The sequence below is a fragment of the Suillus plorans genome (assembly GCF_016647745.1).
Source record: "Suillus plorans strain S12 chromosome Unknown HD556scaffold_70, whole genome shotgun sequence".
In the NCBI taxonomy this organism is placed as follows: Eukaryota; Fungi; Basidiomycota; class Agaricomycetes; order Boletales; family Suillaceae; genus Suillus; species Suillus plorans.
This window is the reverse complement of record NW_024537454.1, coordinates 147,848-167,425: the sequence shown is the minus strand read 5'-3', so window position 1 is coordinate 167,425 and position 19,578 is coordinate 147,848. Positions and strand designations below refer to the sequence as shown.

The 19,578-nt window shown below is 47.7% G+C and overlaps 6 protein-coding genes and 1 non-coding gene across 7 annotated transcripts; 5 read left to right on the top strand and 2 right to left on the bottom strand.

Moving 5' to 3' along the window:
- The first annotated feature begins 62 nt into the window (after positions 1–62).
- On the top strand, positions 63–144 carry HD556DRAFT_t104. The gene has a single exon. It is a non-coding gene; the product is annotated as a tRNA-Ser (tRNA).
- Positions 145–995: 851 nt separating this feature from the next.
- On the top strand, positions 996–3,096 carry HD556DRAFT_1448042 (cytochrome P450; the record flags this gene model as incomplete). The annotated part of the gene is made up of 13 exons (XM_041307370.1): positions 996–1,191; positions 1,255–1,384; positions 1,434–1,625; positions 1,694–1,839; positions 1,892–2,004; positions 2,057–2,162; positions 2,220–2,233; positions 2,292–2,481; positions 2,534–2,590; positions 2,643–2,667; positions 2,717–2,839; positions 2,890–2,903; positions 2,960–3,096. The coding sequence occupies 13 exons, from the start codon at positions 996–998 to the stop codon at positions 3,094–3,096; spliced, it is 1,443 nt and encodes a 480-aa protein (XP_041155511.1).
- A 1,417-nt stretch (positions 3,097–4,513) lies between these two features.
- Positions 4,514–5,581, top strand: HD556DRAFT_1245424 (uncharacterized protein; the record flags this gene model as incomplete). Its single annotated transcript, XM_041298531.1, has 4 exons — positions 4,514–4,642; positions 4,695–5,068; positions 5,118–5,241; positions 5,291–5,581. 4 exons carry the CDS (start codon positions 4,514–4,516, stop codon positions 5,579–5,581), a joined length of 918 nt encoding a protein of 305 aa, XP_041155510.1.
- A 3,513-nt stretch (positions 5,582–9,094) lies between these two features.
- HD556DRAFT_908757 (uncharacterized protein) lies at positions 9,095–10,725 on the top strand. The gene is made up of 5 exons (XM_041312002.1): positions 9,095–9,364; positions 9,416–9,657; positions 9,711–10,084; positions 10,134–10,257; positions 10,310–10,725. The coding sequence occupies exons 2-5, from the start codon at positions 9,529–9,531 to the stop codon at positions 10,598–10,600; spliced, it is 918 nt and encodes a 305-aa protein (XP_041155509.1). The 5' UTR covers positions 9,095–9,364; positions 9,416–9,528; the 3' UTR covers positions 10,601–10,725.
- A 1,652-nt stretch (positions 10,726–12,377) lies between these two features.
- Positions 12,378–14,910, bottom strand: HD556DRAFT_1404780 (acyltransferase ChoActase/COT/CPT). The gene is made up of 8 exons (XM_041303948.1): positions 14,397–14,910; positions 14,325–14,349; positions 14,117–14,273; positions 13,894–14,067; positions 13,755–13,842; positions 12,907–13,705; positions 12,670–12,852; positions 12,378–12,618 (listed from the first exon to the last, which is right to left on the bottom strand). Exons 1-8 carry the CDS (start codon positions 14,781–14,783, stop codon positions 12,494–12,496), a joined length of 1,938 nt encoding a protein of 645 aa, XP_041155508.1. The 5' UTR covers positions 14,784–14,910; the 3' UTR covers positions 12,378–12,493.
- Positions 14,911–16,236: 1,326 nt separating this feature from the next.
- Positions 16,237–17,824, top strand: HD556DRAFT_909044 (uncharacterized protein). Its single transcript, XM_041312003.1, has 2 exons — positions 16,237–16,394; positions 16,466–17,824. Exons 1-2 carry the CDS (start codon positions 16,333–16,335, stop codon positions 17,463–17,465), a joined length of 1,062 nt encoding a protein of 353 aa, XP_041155507.1. The 5' UTR covers positions 16,237–16,332; the 3' UTR covers positions 17,466–17,824.
- Positions 17,825–18,667: 843 nt separating this feature from the next.
- Positions 18,668–19,572, bottom strand: HD556DRAFT_908691 (uncharacterized protein). Its single transcript, XM_041312001.1, has 2 exons — positions 19,487–19,572; positions 18,668–19,427 (listed from the first exon to the last, which is right to left on the bottom strand). The coding sequence occupies exon 2, from the start codon at positions 19,354–19,356 to the stop codon at positions 18,886–18,888; it is 471 nt and encodes a 156-aa protein (XP_041155506.1). The 5' UTR covers positions 19,357–19,427; positions 19,487–19,572; the 3' UTR covers positions 18,668–18,885.
- Positions 19,573–19,578: the final 6 nt, after the last annotated feature.

Below are 19,578 nucleotides of genomic sequence, written 5' to 3'. Positions count from 1 at the left end.
GTTCCGGTATAAGTATTGTGTGTGGACTAAATCATTTAGACTTTTGAGCTCCGACCTAACAAGGCGCTATAGCCAAGTGGTTACGGCGACAGATTAGAAATCTGTTCCTCTTTGAGGGCGCAGGTTCGAGTCCTGCTGGCGTCGAAGTCTTCTTTTTTCGAATCTCTCTAAATATAAACATGGATGGATGAGTGCTAAGCGCTAAATATGGACGTCACAGCTCTGGAACTTCTGGACGGCTACAGATGCGGCCGTCCCACTAGTGTCAGATAGGCTGTTTCATACTGATACATCAATATACACTATAGCATAACGGGTTCGAACTGTAGTTCTGAACTCAATTCAGCTACCCACTGCCGAGGCCGAGCGGAGTTGGGACCTGCGACTATGTACGATCCACTGGCGTGTTCAGCCTGCTATTGGTATCTTCAAGGATTACGACATTGCAATTGCAATCGTGTGCTACTGTGGCGTATCAGATGAGTCTCACACTGAGACATGGTCAGCCCTGCCCAAATTTGAAGAGGTAGTCGAATTTCTCGTTCGTTGAACTGATAAAATTATAGCTTCTTCCACCAAGGCTCGTGGCTTAGGACGAGCAGATTCCTTAGCAGACAACGAAACAAAAGGGTTGTCTTCCCACTACCATGAGAGTCACTCACTCGTATCAGATGTTGAGCAGAAGCTCCAGGTCGGCGGTATCCCTACCTGCAATTCTTAGCACAAAGTTAGGTAAGGCCGGTCTCACAAGTGAGTCATTAAAACTCTACGTTATTACAATTTTGGATCGGAATACAGCCCTCACAGATTCCTAGTTCGAATGGATAAGCACCTTAGCCTTACTCGTCGACAAATACCGCCTAGCATCCTCGTTTCAGAAGATCCCTATTCCAATCAAGATACAGTCGTTGACCTCTAAGTTACCACTTTCAGGTGTCAAAGATCCCCTTTATAAGGCGAACTAACATGCCTTGAACTCGACTATAATCTTTCCGATGCTCTTCACTTATAATCTCGCTTTAGGGATATCGTGCATTGTTGCTCTGGCTGTCGTTTTGAGTCTGACTCGCAGACGTGTTTACCCTTTACCTCTGCCACCTGGCCCTCGTCCGTTACCATTTCTGGGTAACGCGCTGCAATTGGATACCAAACGACCTTGGCTCACATACACTGCGTGGGGAAAGACATATGGTTGGTAGCAGATTGATGGTCTCTTTGCCAAGCTCTTAGATTCAATTTCATACCTTATCATAGGAAAAATCATTCACTCCTGCGTACTTGGGATCGACTTGATCGTCATAAACTCTGAAACCATAGCGCGGGAGTTGCTGGACAAGCGTTCTGCAAATTACTCTTCTCGCCCCGCTACTCCCACCAACAAACTGTATGCATTACCGGTTTGCATTCAATTTATTCTTCAACTGATGATGCAGATCTGGACTGGATTTCAATACCGCATTTCTTCCGTATGGGGAGACTTTACGACAACATCGCAAGATCTTCCATCAAGTCCTCAGGGCCGAAGTCTCGCTCTCATACCACGAGCTGTACTCTCGCCACGCAAATGAACTAGTCATCAATCTTTTAGGTGCCACTAGTGACTCACTACAACAATGCGTTCAAGCGTTCGTACCTAATCCAGTTGTGTTGTTGTGACGTATAATCCAGTGTTGACGATCAATCCTTGTGACAGATACACGGCATCCTTAATCATGACCGTGACATACGGACACCTTGCTCGTGGACATGAATTTTTTACCCGCGTGCAAGAAATCACTGAGATTGGAACAAAAATTCTTTCTCCCGAGAAGGTTGCCATGTTCATAACCTTTCCTTTCCGTGAGTTGCTTCATCGATGACATAATTTTGAATGCTCAGCATGAGGTTGCAGTTGCAAAGTTACCGTTTTGGTGCTTCGGTGGAGCGTTTTCTCAGATGGGACGCTGTAGAGAATTATGTCAACAACTTTTGAACGAGCCCTTTAACGAAGTGAAGGCACAGATGGTACGTTTGCAGAGTTGGGGATGGAAATTTCGCCTGATCTGTTTACGTGAAGGCAAATGGTACTGCTTCACACTCGTTAGTCGCTGACTTTCTCAGCCAAGCTCACGATGACGCCGACGAAGACACGATGAAGTCTGTTGCGTTGATGGGATCCATAGGTAAGATTTTTTTTACCAGAACAGAATTCATCTATTGACGAGAATACGGCGTCTAAGGTGGTATAGACACCGTGAGTCGCTACTTAAGCAGCTTATGCAGTTCTGATTCTCACTTTCAATATCCCGCAGACTGCATCAGCATTGCAGACATTTCTTTTGGCGATGGTGCTTTATCCTGACGTCCAAGCACGGGCTCGTGCTGAAATTGATCAAGCTGTGGGGCATGATAAAATACCGTGCCTTGATGACAGGGCGTCACTACCCTACCTCGATGCCATTCTACGCGAGGTCCTGAGATGGTATCCTGTCGGCCCCCTTGGTTGGTCGGCAATAATATAACTTTGTGTTTGCATGGCTGACCTCCTGCACAGGAGTTCCACACGTGACATCAAATGATGATGTCTACGGCGGGCACTTTATACCCAAAGGTTCGAAGTCGTATGAGTGATGCTGTCATTGACTCATCTCTAGTTTGATCAGGTGCGATAGTAATGGTTAATCAGTGGTATGTCACGGTGGAGTGCATGTAATGGCTTGAGCTGAGCATGGCTCAGGGCACTGTCTCGGGATGAAGACATTTTCCCTGACGCATCACGCTTCGATCCTAGTCGCCATCTAGCAGTTGACGGGAAGCTGAAGGACCCTTTCGTCAACAATTTTGCCTTTGGTCATGGCAGGTGAATATTTCAACTTGCTACCATTTTCAATCATTTACCGACCCTTGCAGGCGTATTTGTCCTGGTAGGCTGATACATGGTTGATCTGGCAGTGTTATGAATGACAAATGCCCTTGGCAGGTCGTTGGTTTGCAGAGAACAGTATGTGGACTGCAGTTGCTGCCATACTCGCCGTCTTGCGCATTGATCATGCCAAAGACTCAAACGGAGACAAGATTGAGGTGAAGCTAGAGTTCACCACCGGCTTGGCGACGTAAGTGACTTAGTATGTATTCAAGAACCTGCGGCTGACTCTGCTGAAGTCATCCTAAGCCATTTCACTGCTCGTTTGAATGCGTGAACACAGCGAGAGAAGGATACATCCGAGCGATGATGAATTCGAAGTAGACACGAGGCGGCCTGTCATATAATGGCACACGATATCGCGTCGTCTTCGTGGCCATCCTGTAGATAACTTGTAATAACGACTGTGTTTAACAAACGGAGAACAGGGAAATTGTGAAAGATACCTCTGAATTCTAGTAATAGATCGTCGAGTCTCCTGGCACTGCTACTTGCATAACTCACCAGGTCCTTCCCTTCAATACCCGTCTGATTCTACACCTAGTCCTTCTGACGAGCTCAAAACACCCCATTGTGAGCATCCTGAAAGTTCGGCATAGTTGCTACAGACAGAAGATAGTAAGTAGACGTGGGTACCCAAGTTTTGCAGGTCCTCGTACCCGTATTACCCGACCCCCGATTTAACCGTAGGTGCCCGAGCTACCCGTGTCACACCCTGAATACCAACTTTTGTGATGACGTGATTGTTTGCGTATGAGTTATACCAAACCGGACTATAGGCTACATACTAATAGTCTACTTAGTATACTACTACGTGCTACGGTACTTAGTACTAACGCCTGGCCTTCACACAATAAGTATTGTACATTCTCTGACATTCAACAATATTAATAATAACAGATAAAGCTTTACCCATATGAGTTCATATGGTGCTTACTCGTTTCGAGCACGAACAAGCTGCCGAAGAAACTTATCACATGCCCAGGGATTCAACAGGGCACTAGTGCTCTGTCATGGTGTATGTAAGTTTTCAGGATTTTCCTACACAATAACAAACGAAAGCAGCTAAGGAGATTCCGGTACTTGTCGATGAAGCTGTAAAACCCGAACTTAACCATTAGTAGCCGAAACTTTTCATGAATGTACGGGATGTAACTCTTCGGATCCGAGGATAATCACAGCTTACTCCGTACAGGAAAAATGTCCGTGACCACATCATCTTGAGAAATTGACAGTGAGTTTTCGAGGTCCTTTTATTGCTTTATGATGCGAGGTGGATGCAGCGAGAGGCAGACGAGTCGCGCTTGCGCAAGACTGGGGGCCAGTCTGTCAAACAGCGCATCAGCCTGACGCAGAGAGATTCATGGAAAACTCAACCGAAACTGGTACTCGCTAGCAGACTGGCGCAACGGTTAGGTGATCGACATTGCCGAGCGGTCCTGGAGGTCTTGATCTCCGTCTGCTGTAAGGGAGGTATGTTATAACTTATTGGAGCCTACTCGGAAGCTCTTGGAAATGATAAAAGGCTGCCTACTACGCTGCAAGACCTCAGCTCCATCGTACATCCCTTTCATCGAACTCGCCCACTCAGAGAACTTACATTCAAAGAGAATGGCTACCACCACAGCTTCCTCCTTCATTAGCTCTGTGATCCTGCAGCCCATCATCGTGGCGATCAGCAGCGCTGTGTACTCATCACTCCTATCCTACGAGATGGTTGGAAACCTCGACTGGAGGCCGGTAAGTCATTCGTTTGCGATTTCACAACCTTTCTGATTGCGCCGCACACAAGATTGTCATATGCGCGACATCTGATGTCCTTGTCATCGCGGCTGACCACCTGAAGGATCAAGAAGTTGTCACCGGTACTCGAGGCGCGGCTGTCATAAAGCGTTTTACCCCCCTTGCGCGTATCTTTTTGGCGTTGAATGTGTCGCTGCTCGCGGCAGCTTTAAGTCTCAGTCCGCCGCAAGCGACGTTCTTCACCGCAGCTTTTACCGCGCCAGCTTTTCTGTGGACGACCCCGCTTGATCTTTCACGGGCCGGCGCAGTATTGAAGAGATTCATAGGGGCAAATTATAGTCGAGAAGTGAACAAAGCTCACAAACCGTTCGTAATCAAACGGGTTCCTGGCATGAAGGCTTTTTTCAGCGGTACCATTCGAAGGTATGTGATATCGCATCCTGATGGTTTATGGTTTCTGACTTTAAGACAGCTGCGGGGTGTTCTTTGTCGTCCATTCGGCGCTGCAGTCTTCGTTGACATCGACCCATAACGCACTTCCATGGACGATCGCCGAGACTCTCATTTGGTCGATTGTTAATCGCACCGGTCATTGTGTAAGACAAATTTTTATTGTAAATCTACTCGCAACTCAAGGTCTTCCAGGTTATGTCGGACGTGCGCGACTACGACGAGGACAAGGAGGCCGGAGTCCCGACCATACCGGTCCTTCTGGATTCTCTTCTTAAGACTCGGATGATCTTGACCGTCGTTCACGCAGCCGTTTTGACGGCCTTCCGCCATAATCCATTTATTGTGGCAAGTTCCTGCTTTGCCATTGCTCTTGTTTGGATCCTAGGGAAAGATACTCCGAAACCTTACTTCCGTCTTAGTCTTCACTCTCAGTCGATCTTCATTGTTACGTACGCTCTTTTACTCACTTTTAACTTACTCTAGACCACTATTACATATCTTGGGGCCAAAAGATTCTGAGGGTAGACCTTTTTTAAAAATTGGTGACGGTTCAATTTGCCGTGTATATTTTTAGGGTCCGATGTATTCACTGTAGTTCTAAAATGTCATGGTTATCACAAACATGTGGGCAGCGAGGGAGAGACGGGCACACTAGTAAGAACACATGTTCTCGGTCTCAAGACAACGCTGAGATACTAGTATGGGACTGCTAGTAGTGAGACACTAGTAGTAGGCAGAAAAATACAACATGATATTGGCGAGTACGGCTCGCGAGCCGACATCAAAATATTTCGGATCCTTCAGCCAACGACGCGAGTCGCGGATTGTTCGGATCGTTTGCGGTCTAACAATATGTAGCACATGTACGAACGTTACCGAAATGGCAGACGGACTCGGACATGCTCTTGTCATCGTTCCATGTGGGCAAATTAATTAATAGCATTCGGTCTTTTAAGCATTTCACAAAATAGGATATCGGCTTGTATACGTACATACAAGAAACTCTAGACTTACCATTTACGGTTCCGCATGGAAAGTCACTCCAGACGCAGGTACGCCTCTCCCTCTGCGTGCTATTAACGCCTGATGTAGACGAATAAAACATGGGTTTGTCGTGGGACCCTTTTCGCCTTTTCCTCCGTGTATGTTGTCCCAGAGTCGACTGTGAGACAGGGTAGGAAGGGCCGATGACTGCGACGCGGGGTGGGCAAAGTACGATGTTAGCATATAGCGCATCTGGAGGGTTCCACCGTGGAAGCATCGTCGCGACTTTGTGTTTTAAGCGGTTCGGTGGGCCAGGAGGGGGTACGGGGTGCGTGAGGATATGGTGGTATGCTCGGAAGAGCGCTTGTGCTGTTTGTGCATGGGAGATGGTGGTTGTTTTCTGGAGAGGGCGCTAGCTGGTGAGTGCGAGGGGAGATGGCACTCTAGGGTAGTAGCTATGACTGACTTCGAATAGTTGACCTGTGTCACGTAGTCGGAAACGGCGTTGGAGGTTATGTGCTGTGGGATAGATAAAGGTGGTGAGCTTCACAGTGTGAGGGGTTGGCGTTGAGGATACACTTCGTGAGCGCGACATGTTACATCTGGGAGTGGAAGGTATTTGCTATGAAGCGATCAAATAAGTCATCAATACCTCTGAATTTCAAGGGATTGTCGAGTCTCCTGGCACTGCTGCTCGCATATCTCCCCAGGTCCTTCCCTCCAGAAATACGATACTCGTCTAATTCTTCCAGGTTCGCGCCTGGATCTTCTAACGAGCTCAACATATCCCATACTGATATTCGTGAGCGTCCTGAAAGTTCAGCGTAGTTGCCACAGACAGAAGACAGTAGAATGAGATAGCGAGAAATGATTAATGAGGAATGACGGATGTCTGACGATGGCCTCGAGAAATTGTGAGCGTGTAAATCTTTAGTCAAGAATAATCACTGCTGCAGCTTGAGATTCCTGGCACGTCCGTGCGTGATCAAGCTAAGGCTGGAGAGCGCGTAGACCTGAAAGTATGTCACTCCTGACACTCCAGACGCTGAGCTTGGGGATGATACGTTCAAGGTGTGGTAAAAGGAAAAAGAGCCTTACTATTGAATAGGTTTCGAACCTGCAACAGATTTCTGTCCTATCATGCTGTCGAATGTACATCGCTGCTATGAATTGAAGAACATCAGGGATTGGCCATATGCGTGAACTTCATCTGACGTTATTCGAAAACTCTCGACACAGGTGATCAGCAGCCTCCAAGCACACCGATTTAGATTTAGAACGTTCTAAACGCTGCATGAAGTCATCGATCACTAGCTAAGCATTCATGATAGAGTTGCTCAATTCTAAACGTTCGAGTTCACTTGAGAGGCTAGCACATCGCCAAGCTTGCGCCAAGCCTTGTCCTAAATGGGACTCGTAGTACCTGAACCCAGCGCCAACACTCAACGTTCAACTAGCATGCAAGCACACATAATATCCCAAACCTCATTAAACTTCGTCATTCGCATTCCTAAGCGTACCCCAACACCTCATACTCTGCGAAATCACGGGTACGGAGAAAGGCATCATGGCAATGGTTGAATTCTTGAAGGGATCCGATGCTTTCAAGAAGGGAAAGGCAGAGACAGGACGAAGAAGAGGTCATAGGGAGAGTAGAGGAGAGGGAGGAGATGAGGGTGAGAATGGGTGAGAGAGGGTAGAGGACGGTGAGGCCTTGAGGGGTTGTGGGATGCTTGAGGGAATCATGGACGCTAATCGGACGCAAGCACAAGCGGAAACGCCCCCGGGCCAATCAATAGACCAGGATCACCAGAGTTTATTATTAGATCCGGAGGGACATGAAACAGAGGCGCTCGATGATGCAGCTAGCTACTTTTGTAAGTTGTACGTCAACCTGATTTCTGGGGCTTGTGCCACAGGGTGAGGCCTGATAATCACACCGGCGTGCGCACTGACATATCTCTTTGCTGGACAGGTGAAACCTGCGCGGGATCCATTGCGACACAGATATGTTCTTTTTACTGCAATGTTCATTTACAACAGTATACCTCCTGCAGACCTGCACGTTGATATCATATCAGTCGTGTCACACACATAAATTTTTTTGATGACAGACGTGCTGTACTAGTGTTCAAATGGAAGCCACTGCATGCACGTTCAACGTTCACCGTTGAACTGACTTCGGGCCGCGGAAACCATCAAGTCTCACGTTTTCTGAAGCGAAGTCTTCGCTTCACTGAAAGTTTACCATGTGAGCTTTAACAGAGGCGCTCTAACAATAAACAAGGGCTGGTTTATCGGTATGAAAATAGACACTACCGGCCGGCTACTCGTACTATACCATTTTCCCTTTTCTCACACGACAACATTCTTGCGCCCGGAGCGAGCGTATTGCACAAATCGTCTTCGAATCTCTTATCAGTTCGATTATGTACAGCGGTCACCGGTCAGCTCTGCATGCAAGGTACCGCGTCTTAACAGTTGCCATTGTTAAACACTCTCTCACATTCCTGACCCTCATCAGGTCTAATCTTTAACATAACATAACATAACGTCCCTTGTCTGAACCTGACCCTCAAGTAATTATTATCTCTCACTCAAAATGGAATTTTGATTAAAGCATCATCAGGTCCGCGAACTCAACGCGCAAACTTAGGAGATCACGTGATTGTTTGTTCATGAGTTATGCCAAACTAGTAGGGTACTAACGCCTACTAGCCTTTACACAATATCACACACTGACCTCGACCACGAAAAAGCTGCCGAGAGGACACTGCATGCCACGGAGTCAGCGGGGCTGAACTCTACTAGCGCTCTGATTTATGTAAGTTTTAGGATCGACCAGGGCCTAATAATAAACAAAAGCAGCTAAGGAGATTCTGGTATGTACTATGGCTGTAAAAGCTGTATTCGAACTCAAACATTCGTAGCCGAAACTTTTCATGAACGCACGGGATGAAACTCTTCGGTCCCGAGGACAGTTACAGCTCACTCCGTATCTTGAATCAGCGAGTTTTCGAGGTCCTTTGATTTGACATCAGGCTTCATGATGCGAGGTGGAGGCAGCGAGAGGCTGCAGGAGCTTCTGGTATCGGTGTTGTTGGCAGGCAGATGAGTCACTTGCGCAATATTGGACGCAGTCTGTCAAATCATCAATCTGAGCCAGAGAGATATCGTGGAAAGCTCGACCGAACTGGCGCTTGCTAGCAGACTGGCACGACAGCCAGGTGAATCATGATCGAGCGGTGCTAGAGGTCTTGATTTCCGTCTGCTGTAAGTCAGGTACGTTGTCATCTGATCTCATTTATTGAGAGTTCATAATTTTTCTTGCAGCTTCGGAAGTTTTTAGAAATGATAAAAGGCCACCGACTACGCTGCAAAGCCTCAGCTTCATCGTACATCCTTTCATCGAGCTTGTACACTCAGAGAACTTACATTCGACGAGAATGGCTACCACCACAGCTTCCTCCTTCATTAGCTCTGTGATCCTGCAGCCCCTCATCGTGGCGATCAGCAGCGCTGTGTACTCATCCCTCCTATCCTACGAGATGGTTGGAAACCTTGACTGGAGGCCGGTAAGTCCTTTGTTTGTGGATTTCACAACCTTTCTGATCACGCTGCACAAAAGATCGTCATATGCGCGACATCTGATGTCCTTGTCATCGCGGCTGACCACCTGAAGGATCAAGAAATTGTCACCGGTACTCGAGGCGCGGCTGTCATAAAGCGCTTTACCCCCCTTGCGCGTATCTTTTTGGCGTTGAATGCGTCGCTGCTCGTGGCAGCTTTAAGTCTCAGTCCGCCGAAAGCAACGCTCTTCACCGCAATTTTCACTTCCCCAGCTTTTCTGTGGACGACCCCGCTTGATCTTTCGCGGATCGGCACAATGCTGAAGAGACTCATAGGGACAGATTATAGTCAAGAAGTAGACAAAGCTCACAAACCGTTCATCATCAAACGGGTTCCTGGCATGAAGGCTTTTTTCAGCGGTACCATTCGAAGGTATGTGCTGTCGCATCCTAACGGTTTCTGGTTTCTGACTTGAAGACAGCTGTGGGGTGTTCTTAGTCGTCCACTCGGCGCTGCAGTCCTCGTTGACATCGACCCATAACGCACTTCCATGGACGATCGCCGAGACTCTCATTTGGTCGATGGTCAATCGCACCGGTCATTGTGTAAGACAGATTTTTTATTGTAAATGTACTCGCGACTCAAGGTGTCCTAAAGATTATGTCGGACGTGCGCGACTACGACGAGGACAAGGAGGCCGGAGTCCCGACCATACCGGTCCTCCTAGATTCTCTCCTCAAGACTCGGATGATCTTGACCGTCGTTCACGCAGCCATTTTGACGGCCTTCCGCCACAATCCGTTTATTGTGGCAAGTTCCTGCTTCGCAATTGCTCTTGTTTGGATTCTAGGGAAAGATACTCCGAAACCTTACTTCCGTCTTAGTCTTCACTCACAGTCGATCTTCATTGTTACGTACGCTGTTTTGCTCGCTTTTGGTTTGGTTTAGACCACTATTGCACATCTTAGGGGCTATCGAAAGGTTCTCAGGGTGGATCTTCGGTGTCGGTTTTTTTTAAAGTCTGTTTTGTTTGCTGCTGTACGTCATGCATGTGGATCTTTGGTGTCGGTTCGATTTATGTATGTTTTCTGTATTAACTAGCTATAGTAGTCTCTAAATGTCACGATTACTGGACAGCGGGCCTCTTGCCCATCCAAATACTTCGACTCTTCCAGTTGGGAAGGTTATGCTGGGTTTGAAGGATAGTGCCGCATCCCTAGCGATCTGACAGAGGCGTCATTAGAATTCCTAACGTTTCAACAAAATTCGAGAACGCCGTCGCTCAAAAAGCTAGCTCCACAGCGTGTGCCACTCCGATAAAATCGTACCCCTTGAAACTCGATCAGAATGAGGTAGATACGTGTCGATATAGATCGAAGAAAATAGATTTTATCGTACCAAGCGGACTTCGGCCGGTGTGACAGTCTGTCCGTTACTATTAGTGACATATCATCGGGTGACTAGGACCGCCGCATCTAGTTCTATACATAGTACATTCATTTTGCTTTCATAAAAAACCAAAACCGTGCACCGTGACATACCTCCCGATATCAGCCGTGTCATCAAGAAGCACGTAAAGTTCTTTGAATGGAGACAGACGTGCAGTGTTTATCTCCACCTTAGCGCCACCTGCGGAACGACCAGTCGACCAAAGTCTCACGTGAAGCGGATTTACCTCGAAGTTGCTTCTCTTCGGCGGTAGAATTTAGCTACTTTTGTAAGTCACATCATGACTGACAAAAGTAGCTAGCATGAGCGCCTCTAACAGGTTAAACGTTACACAGGCGATCCAACGATAAACAAGGGCGACTAATTCTGGTATACGGTTATTCGTACTGCACCGTTTTCCCTCGAATTCTCGCACACTAATGCAGCTCGCAGAGCACCGCGTCTTGATAGTTTCCGTTGTTCAATCATCTCGCTCACATTGCTAACCCTCATCAGGCTTAACCCTTACATAAATACCCTGAACCTTTCTCTAACCTCAAGTAATCATTGCACAAATTTTGAAAACAAAGTGATCACGTGATCGTATTGTGTATGAGTTATGCCAAACTAGGGTGCTAACGCCTATAGCCTTTACACAATATCCTCTTGTCATTATGGTATTTACTCGCCTAGGAAAACACCGCATGCCACGGAGTCAGCAGGGTTGAACTCTACTTGTACTAGTCTCAATGGAGTAGGATTGACTAGGCCTAATATTAAACAATAAACAAGGGCAGCTAAGGGTATGTCGATGAAACTATAGCTGTAAAAAACCGAACTCAAACATTCGCAGCCGAAACTTTCTATGAACGGAAGGAACTGTCTGTCAAAACATCAACCTGACCCAGGGAGATGTTGTAGAAAGCTCAACCGGACTGGTAGTCGCTAACAGACCGGCGCAACAGCCAGGTGATCGACCATCGTAAGACTCGGTCTTGACCGTCGTTCACGCAGCCGTTTTGACGGCAATCCATTTATTGTGGCAAGTTCCTCCTAGACCACTATTTATGCACATCTTAGGACCAAACTATTCTTAGGGGAGAACTCGAGTCGAAGGACATATTTTGAATTTTATATTTGGCCATCTCGACAGTCGAATCATATGGGATTAGTTCATGAATAGGAATAAGCGAGTCTGCAGGGGCTGGCGTCGTTGGGTGTTAGACAACGAAAAAGCACGTGTACCACTCCGACCAACTCGTACCTCCTATCAACATATTTCACGCAATGCTAGGGGGTTCATCTTGAAGCATACACTATTGATTTGGACAAATGAATTCTACAGCAGTGATGGACAAACCGAAAGCAGACGTCATAATCCTACAAAACTGCACACACAACACGCCAAAGTTTTCACAACATGGACTTTCGTTGACCAGCGTGCAAATCATACAGATCAACCGCGGCCCTCGCAATCTCATTCATGAACTCCTGGTTTGGCATCTCCTTTCGTGAGGTGACGGTAAATTGCAGACGGTCTGTGTATAGATGTGAAACTCGGCACACCTAAATTTTCAACTTGAACGTACCGTCGTATCCAGTCATATATGCCACCCCAAAGCCCTCCGGTACAACTTCACCCCATCCATACTCAGGAAAGTGGTCCGAGAAAACGGCACTCGTGCTCAGGACCCAGGTTCCGGAGCGTTTGTACAAAGGGTCATTGTACAACTCTGGAACTGGCTCGCCTTCTCTCAGGCACATTTTCATTCCTATTTTGCTCGTCAACATGCAAGACACGTTCCAAGAAGACAAGGGTGACTCACCCAACATGTGCCGATCCACTCCTTCTCCGGACCCTGCTGCCTTCGCCAGTAGAATGTGTGCTTTGCCAGCAGTATCAAAAAGCTGTTTCCGGTCCTCACAGCTGACACGAGGGTCATCCATCGCCGAAACAAAAGCATCCGATTGCGAGGTGACGACCCTGATTGTTTCCGTCCGGCCTTTCCAGTATCTACGTGTAGTCGCTGCCTCGTAGGTCCCTCCTTCCCTCTTCAGTCCGCGTGCACGGAGTAAGCGGGCATACGCCAGTTGGATGATCATCTGGGCCCATGAATCGGGGGACACACGAAATGCCTTGATGGCAGCCTTGCCATAGGATGTGAGGTGGTATGACATTGACTGTGAATCAGCAAGCTCGTATGCAGCTTTCGACGCCTTGTCGATTGCGGCACGCGTCGTGTCGTCTACCACGAAATCTAATGGTTCGGGTTTTGGCGGTGGAATCGCAGACGGCGCCCCGAGGTCAAAAGCAGGATCAGCGAGCCAGTCGAGCACCTCATCGCACATACGAACAGTAGGTGTGCCGTCCATAACGGAATGCTCGCCCATGAGACCGGCACGTGCGTTGTCGAAAACGATAAACTCGACAGGTTTATCAACCCAGCGGTTCTTCAGACCAGTTGCATCCAATGTGGATGGTGAGAGCGAACCGTGCCAGAGAGAGCGGCTGTTAGCGATGGGAGAGGAGGGCGTGTCGGTGTCAAGGGAGATGAGGAAGGCAGAGGAGTGTATTGTATGCAAGATGGATGCGTTATGTGGGTCCGCGGCCAGGTGGGCATGGTCCTAACATTGTTCAGGGGGTTTCACGAAGAACGTGCATAGATTGATGTACCTTGGCCCATACGTCACGGTTTGATGCAGTCAACACGCCAACTCCTGAGTATTCTTCGGTGGTAGAATCGTAAATATATTGTATTTGTCTGTAGTGAACATTAGTTTGGGATACAAGCAGCAAAGCGGGAGGTACACACTTCTCTAACTCAGTCATGCTGAGTATTCGCCCATTTATGATACCCTTGAGCTTCCAGAACCTGTTCCTCCTGACAATAATGATATGGCCTAATTCATCTACGCCGAAACCCGCGTGAGATACACTCCAGTCGAGACCGTGGAGACCAGGTATACGACAGCAGTCAAACATCCATCTTCATAAGAGGTTAAGGATGAAAACAACTTCGATGTTCCGTCACGTACCGATACGTGTCCATACAGAATTGACCCTCCTTTGTTCTGTCAGGGCTCACCTGACCACTTAGCAACTTCTGCCGAAATATGAGGGCTCCACGTGCAAGGCCAGCAGCACGAGCAGCAGGGCTTTGCGGAAGGTGGGCAGGTTGCCCATCGAAGCCATCTGATATGAACCGTCAGAGCCGAAGACACGAGGAACTGTTGTACAGCTCACAGTAATATGAAACATTCACCACAACCTGCGCACGTGTTAATTTAGTGCCTTGTGCAGTGGAGCTGGGCATACCGAATCTCGATAGCCCAAGTAGCCGAGATCATCCCACCACTCCTCCAGCCAATGTTCGCGTTCACTTGCACGTTGCAGGAGACGAGACTGCAATAGGCTCCCTGACCCAGCGTGTGATCCGAATGCATCAATCTTCTTGACAGCATCGGTGAATTCAGCTTCCGAATGTGCCAACGGTAACAATGACGTTTTCAGTCGCTCGAGAGTAGCAGTGAGATTTGGAACTGGCAAGCGAGGAAGAGAATCATGTTGGGCCGCGAAGTTGGGTATTGGAGGGGCAGCTGCTTTCCAGTCAACTGGACGTGGCCCGGTGAGAGACGGCATGTGGATCTTTCTGAATAATAATGGTCTCCGACGAACTTTGAAGGGAGGGAGCCTGGCAAGCATTGGGCTAGAGAAACGAGTACTGCAACGCAATGCAACTTATTTGAATCTATCTGAATAGTATCCGAGTCCGATGCGACTATCACGAGCGTCGCTGTTACGACTCACGTGTTTGTCGAAAGTAAGTTAGCCGGAGCCTTCCATAGTTGACCTCGAACTTCATCCCGCCAGTATCTGTCAGCCTTGATGGATTGATTACGTCTTCATTTCTCTTAAATCCTCCTGGTTGAAATACTCGGTTAATGCGAACTTGAAGCACCCCTCGCAAATTGCAAGAGCCTCTGGATTGACCAACTTGAATCTTACTTACAGAACGACTGTCTTCCTTCTAATGATCTGCACACCGGGGACTAACTTGCGGCCTTTCCGATGCCTTGCCGCATATTATCTCAATCGACGTACGCGGGCCTGAAGCGTTTTGGGGTATCTTCGCCATCCTCACCTCCGGTGTAGGTACTGGAGGCGTCGTTCATTCAACGTTGGCTCACCATCTTGTAGTAAAAATTGCTAGACGGTGAGACATAACTCAGAAGGTCAGTGTCATTTACTTTATTTCATGATTTTAAGCCCTTCTGAGCGTGAATTCTAAGTTCTTGTAACGAAGCTCGAAACTATTGCAATTGCGCATCATCAATATTCATTATGGTCCTTCCCTATACATGCATCGTCTTGAAGTACTACTTTTCTTTCCTCAGATTGTAGAAACAGTCTGCTCGTTTTCCCTTGTGGTGAAACTATTCCCCGATGTGTAGAAGAAGGCTCGGGCTGCTGTTATGGTGCTTTTTCCGTATTCAATGTTTTAACAGAAAATATTGCCAGGTTCATGCCCATTAATCCGCGGACATATGCCAACCCCTTGCAATTCAACGTTCAACGTTAACGCTCAACCCTGAAGGCTTTACCAATGGCCAAGAACGGAAAGAAGCCTGAGACAGAGCCCCACAAAATATGCTTCAACTTCGCAAGACGGTAAGTATGATGTTTGTTTTTAGTACCATGCTGAGTCCTGACGCTTTGCCCCCCAGTCTCTCAGATGTCCAGGTATGCACGACTCATAGAAGCACCGAATATATCATGGAAATAGTAAAATTTTCTCTCTGATTCAGCATGAACGCCTTCTAAATCTCGTCCCTGGGCGTCGTTAGCAACGGAATATAGAGCCTTAAGTTAGTCCTGATGATGTGGCATGGCCTACTTCACGGTTGTAGGCCTTTTGTACAGGTACCGGTTGCCGTCTTGATGTCTTGTTATTCATGCTTACGTCACTCTATCGTATCTTCCCTCATCAAATACAACCTGCGATATAATATTATCATGGAGTCCATGCCGATACTTATGTGGGTTCACAAGCAAACTTAAGAAGTTCAGATATTCATCTGAAGGCGATTGAATGTGGATATCGAACATTTCCGTTGATCTCCACGCCAATCAAACATTGTCCAACTCTCTTAGTATGATTCGTACCACATTTGCATCGTTCCTATGATAGTCTCTAGTAATTTCCAGCATCCACAGAACCAAAGCGCACCGAACGACTAAAAAGGAAAAAGCGATGGACTTGTGGTCTCGCACACAATGCGACACTATTGTTGTGGATGGTGCCACAATTCATGGGTGAGTATTTAAGGCATCAAACCAGCTCTGTCTCTTAATCACATCATGGAACCTACTCCCATCTCATTCAGATTTAGCGACCTTCCAGCTGAGCTCGCTCTCATCATATTCAAATATGCTGCACAACCAGATTTTACTCAACCTAACACTTGGTTTACCAAAAATTCATACTCGTCCGCCCTTAAAATATCTCTCGTCTCCAAAATTGTCAGGCGCACTGTGCTTCCAGAACTTCTGCACACAGTGTTATTGCCAGAAGTTCACCACGTGGCAGCTTTCATACAGGCTTTACGTATGCAGAAAACATACGTCGATCAACAACAGTATGATCTATCTCTTGATTACACATCTCACGTGCACAGGATGTGGTTCGGATATTTTCGTGGGCCTTTGTCAAACCCACAGCCTACCTTCATTAGCAGCTCTATCCCTTCTGCGACTAAGCCTGACTCAGAGTCAGATGTCAGCTTGCTGGCTCCGGTAATCCTCGCCGTACCGTCCCTCGCGATTGAATGTGCGAGTCTGCATGTACTTTCAGATTGCCTCAAGTATGCGTGTAACTCCGATGTCGACTTGAATATCGACCACAAAGATTCCCCGCTTCCTTGGAGCACGAAAAGTTTGACGCTATCGGGTAATGTCACTTCTCGATGGTGGCCCTTCATAGGGTCTATCCATGGATATACTTTCCTCACTTCCATCCAACACCTCACCCTACTTGCTCCCTCACCTTACGAGGTGCCTTCGTGGATGGCACGGGCTCCTTTCAAGCAACTTCAGACATTTTCGATGCTCATTTCACACGGGAAACCTCCGGTCGCTGAATGTGCCCCTGCGTGTAGTGCCACAACGACACGGGTAGAACTGGTTACGTTCCCTGCTTCCCTACTGCCGGACCATTGGACATTCAAGGAAATCAGGGCGTATATAGAGAATGGGGTGGGAACCATGCCATCTGTTCCACTACCAGTGCCCCGTTCTGGCAACTTGTGTACAGTTTGTCTGGATTGCCAGAGTATTTGGGCAAGTGGATGTGAGGGCCCCGGGCGAATGGTACGAGTGCCAGACTGATATATTATGCATATATGTACTCGTTCCCAATGGGTTGTCTGATGTATTGTACACTACTACACTTGGACATGATCAAAACTTTTGTTATTTTTCTGACTTGGCTGCTGCGACCAATTCAATAGCAAGTACTAGTCGTTTAATTCGTCTCAAATTCCACGTCGGCGGTGAGCGAGCAATTCCCATAAGAAACGCTGAGAGCTGCGAATGACCGATGGAACGTCGGACATCAGAAGACACTAGTGACTATCTGCAGCAGATGTGGTTCTTGTTCTTCTTGCGATCGCCACTAGCCCATCAAGGATTGATTGATTGATTGATTGATTGATCACCTTGATCATATGCACATGCAGCTAGTACACTTCAAAGCTTCAAGTTCGGTTCGTGAGGTCAGCTGGCATTATAGTGAATACGGCTGATCAAAAACTCACTCGACCCTCTGCCGAGTTGTAGTAGGCGCGCAAGGTAGCCTTGATCATGACCTATGTGCGCCGACACAGATGAGATTACCATCCTTCAGGTGGGATCAGCTCGTTCCTAAACTCCTGTTGGCGGTCTCATGATTGAAGACATCCCCTCCGTAATCTAGCAACACAATCGTCCAGCGAAGCGGATCCTTTCTGGAGTCACATCAGCGATAAATTGCAACCGTTGATGGGTATGATCTGAGGCAGCTCAAGCACTGGTATCAATACGTGCCCCTCTTCAGAATCTGGTATACGTTATCATATAATATCGTCCCGGAACGCGTGGTTCCTGACTTGTCTCATTCTCAGACAGTCCTGCCATTTCAGTTGCTTGTCACTTTTGCGATATAGACTGCGGCGCTCACCCAGAAATATCCGAGGTGGCTCAGAGACCAGTGTCGCAGGATGCCTTGCGGAAAAGATTCATAGTGCAGGAAGACTCGGATGGGAAGACCTGAGAAGACCCGCACGAACTGAGGAAGTTGACGAGACCAGATTCTCATTTGGCGACGTCCGTACATAATGCCAAGCCTAGTGAGTTTAGTTTAATGCTTCAATTGCTTGTGGACCAAGCGCAAGAGGCCTCCTCTCTGAGTTGTTCTCAGCGCAATGCCTAACCATTCTTGCTCTTTTTCCCCCGTAAGAACTCAATATTCTAGGTAAGTGCCCGTCGGCTTAAAGTCCTCGCGTAGAAGCCTTGTCTCTCCTGACCTTGAATATCAATAGGGTTCGGGAGAGAAGCTCTTACTACGAATGATAACCAGTACAAGTCGAACTCCGAGTTTCTGACCCCGAGGACATACTCGCACCCCTTCGGACTCTTGCCACGGTCCTATGCTCAGGCTCTGAGAGTTCTCATTCAGAACGTAAGTGCACAATGACGAAATCGTTTCTACTCGGCCCCGCGTGATGGAGAAGATAACGCCATGCAAGCAAAGTCTCTTCTCCACAACTAGCTAGCCTGAGATCGCCCTATCGTAGGCAAAAGATAGTCGTTCCTTACAACTAGCCAAGTTTGGGGTTCCCGGCGGGACTCCTGCGAAGTAACCGAGTCCCGGTTTGGCCAAACGTAGATTGCCAAGCCTGCGGCGCCCTCGATTACAGTTTGGTAGCATGTGCTCTCTCGCCTGGCAAGTGTCTAGAACATCAATTAGTGTTTTGCGCAGGCGGCTTAGTCCGATGGCGTGTCCTTTCATAAGTGGAGCAGTAAGGGTGAGTCCAGACTTACAGCATCTGGCCGCACCTGAGCGAACGAGACTTCTGCTTCTCCTTGAACCGTATGGGTAGTTAAAGCAGGCCATGCGTGTAGAAGCGAAGCTTTTAGTGGTGAGTCTATTCCAGCAACAGTTCTCTTTCAGACTCGCAAATGATAGCAGATAATGACCAATTACCAACAGGGAACCCCCTGACCTGCTGACTCTTGCCATTACGAGACGGTCCGAGGAATGTCTGCAAAGACCGAGCCTTGCCGCGATCTAGAATTAGTCGAGCGCCCGCGCTACAAGATGAAACTATGATTCCAGGTTCCTAGTCAACCCTTGGCCTCGAAGCAAGTACCTTCCTTTTTAATTCTTTAGCGGAGCAAGTCCCGAGCAACCTTGCTTTTAAGGCGGGGCCGAAGCCCACTCGACCAGAATGAAGGCGTCTGT

Coding starts and splice junctions, on each gene's coding strand:
- HD556DRAFT_908757 (XM_041312002.1), top strand. CDS start 9,529: ATGGCTACCACCACAGCTTCCTCCTTCATTAGCTCTGTGATCCTGCAG. Junction 9,658..9,710: donor GAAACCTTGACTGGAGGCCG/GTAAGTCCTTTG, acceptor GCTGCACAAAAG/ATCGTCATATGCGCGACATC. Junction 10,258..10,309: donor TCAATCGCACCGGTCATTGT/GTAAGACAGATT, acceptor GGTGTCCTAAAG/ATTATGTCGGACGTGCGCGA.
- HD556DRAFT_1404780 (XM_041303948.1), bottom strand. CDS start 14,783: ATGCTTGCCAGGCTCCCTCCCTTCAAAGTTCGTCGGAGACCATTATTA. Junction 14,350..14,396: donor ACTTGGGCTATCGAGATTCG/GTATGCCCAGCT, acceptor ACACGTGCGCAG/GTTGTGGTGAATGTTTCATA. Junction 14,068..14,116: donor TTCTGTATGGACACGTATCG/GTACGTGACGGA, acceptor CCTCTTATGAAG/ATGGATGTTTGACTGCTGTC.
- HD556DRAFT_909044 (XM_041312003.1), top strand. CDS start 16,333: ATGGACTTGTGGTCTCGCACACAATGCGACACTATTGTTGTGGATGGT. Junction 16,395..16,465: donor GATGGTGCCACAATTCATGG/GTGAGTATTTAA, acceptor CATCTCATTCAG/ATTTAGCGACCTTCCAGCTG.
- HD556DRAFT_908691 (XM_041312001.1), bottom strand. CDS start 19,356: ATGGCAAGAGTCAGCAGGTCAGGGGGTTCCCTGTTGGTAATTGGTCAT.